This window comes from Neopelma chrysocephalum, unplaced genomic scaffold (assembly GCF_003984885.1).
Source record: "Neopelma chrysocephalum unplaced genomic scaffold, ASM398488v2 Primary Assembly neopelma1_94994, whole genome shotgun sequence".
Taxonomy (NCBI): Eukaryota; Metazoa; Chordata; class Aves; order Passeriformes; family Pipridae; genus Neopelma; species Neopelma chrysocephalum.
Genome location: NW_020923696.1, coordinates 2840 through 4391, shown reverse-complemented (window position 1 = coordinate 4391; position 1552 = coordinate 2840). Strand labels below are relative to the sequence as shown.

The 1552-nt window shown below is 62.8% G+C and overlaps 1 protein-coding gene across 1 annotated transcript in view; it reads left to right on the top strand.

The window, feature by feature from the left end:
* Positions 1–562: 562 nt before the first annotated feature.
* The window catches only part of LOC113980700 (nuclear RNA export factor 1-like), a gene marked incomplete at its 3' end in the record, with an annotated part of 1514 nt that continues 524 nt past the window's right edge, over positions 563–1552 (top strand). The window contains exons 1-3 of the mRNA XM_027707904.1: positions 563–697; positions 776–845; positions 944–1032. Of these exons, the coding sequence (XP_027563705.1) occupies positions 563–697; positions 776–845; positions 944–1032 (294 nt within the window). The remainder of the gene's footprint in view (positions 698–775; positions 846–943; positions 1033–1552) is intronic.

The following is a 1552-nucleotide window of genomic DNA, read 5'->3' as shown; positions in this document are numbered from 1 at the left end:
ATGGGATAGATGGGATGGGATGGGGAGGGAGTGGGATTGGGGTGGGAGGGTGGGGAGGAAGGGATGGGATGGGATCGATGGGATGGGATGGGAGTGGGATTGGGGTGGGAGGGTGGGAGGTGGGGAGGAAGGGATGGGATAGATGGGATGGGATGGGGAGGGAGTGGGATTGGGGTGGGATGGTGGGAGGGCGAGGAGGAAGGGATAGGATGGATGGGATGGTTGGGGTGGGGAGAGTTGGATGGGATCAGGTTGAACAACGGAAACAAGGATGGGATGGGAAGGGAAGGGATGGGATGGTTGGGGTGGGAAGAGTTGGAGGGAATCAGATTGAACAATAGAAACAAGGATGGGATGGGTGGGATGGGAAGGAGTGAGCGGAATGGAATGGGATGGGGATGGGATAGAAAGAGATGGAGAGGAGGATGGGATGGATGAGGTGGGATGAGACGGGAGAAGATGGTTGGGGTGGGGAGAGCTGAGTGAGATTGGGATGGAGACGGGAAGAAGGATGGGATGGGATGGGACGGGATGGGACAAGATGGGGATGGAATGAGATGGGATGGGGTGGGATGTGCTCCGGGTGGGACCCACGGCCCCGTCCCTGCTCCCGCAGGTCGTGATCGTCATCAACGCGTCGGCGCCGCCGCAGTCGCTGCAGAACGAGCTCAAACCTGAGGAGATCGAGCAGCTCAAGGTGGGGGGGGGCTCAGGGGGGGGGTCGGGGGGTCCTGGGGGGCTCAGGGTGGGGGTCTCACCCCTTTCTCCCCCCCAGCTCTGCATGAGCAAGAGATACGACGGGTCCCAGCAGGCGCTGGACCTCAAGAGCCTCCGCGTCGACCCGGGTGAGTCTGGGGGGCTGGGGGGGCTTTGGGGGTCCTGAGGGGGCTGCAGGGGCCGGGCCTGACCCTCCCTGACCCCCCCTGCCCCCTTCTGCCCCCAGACCTGGTGGCCCAGAGCATCGACGTGGTGCTGAACCAGCGCAGCTGCATGGGCGTGGTGCTGCGCATCATCGAGGAGAACATCCCCGAGGTGAGGGATGGGAGACCCTGAGACCCTGCTGGGACCCCCAAATGTGTACTGGGACCCCTGAGACCCTGCTGGGACCCCCAAATGTGTGCTGGGACCCCCAAATGTGTGCTGGGACTTCTGAGACCCTGCTGGGACCCCCAAATGTGTGCTGAGACTCCTGGCACTTTGTTGGGACCCCCAACTGTGTGCTGGGAGCCCCTGAGACCCTGCTGGGACCCCAAACCCCTTTGGGTGCCCCCAAACCCCTGCTGGTCCCCCCCAGTCCCTTCTTGTCCTCCCCAATCCCCTTTTTACCCCCCCCAACCCCATATTCTGCACCCCAGACCCCCATTTCCCCCCTGTAACCCCCCAATTTTCCCCCCCAGCTGCAGTCCCTGACCCTGGGCAGTAACAAGGTGCCCCCAGACCCCCATTTCCCCCCTGTAACCCCCCAATTTCCCCCCCAGCTGCAGTCCCTGAACCTGGGCAGTAACAAGGTGCCCCTAGACCCCCATTTACTCCTCTAAACCCCCATTTCCCC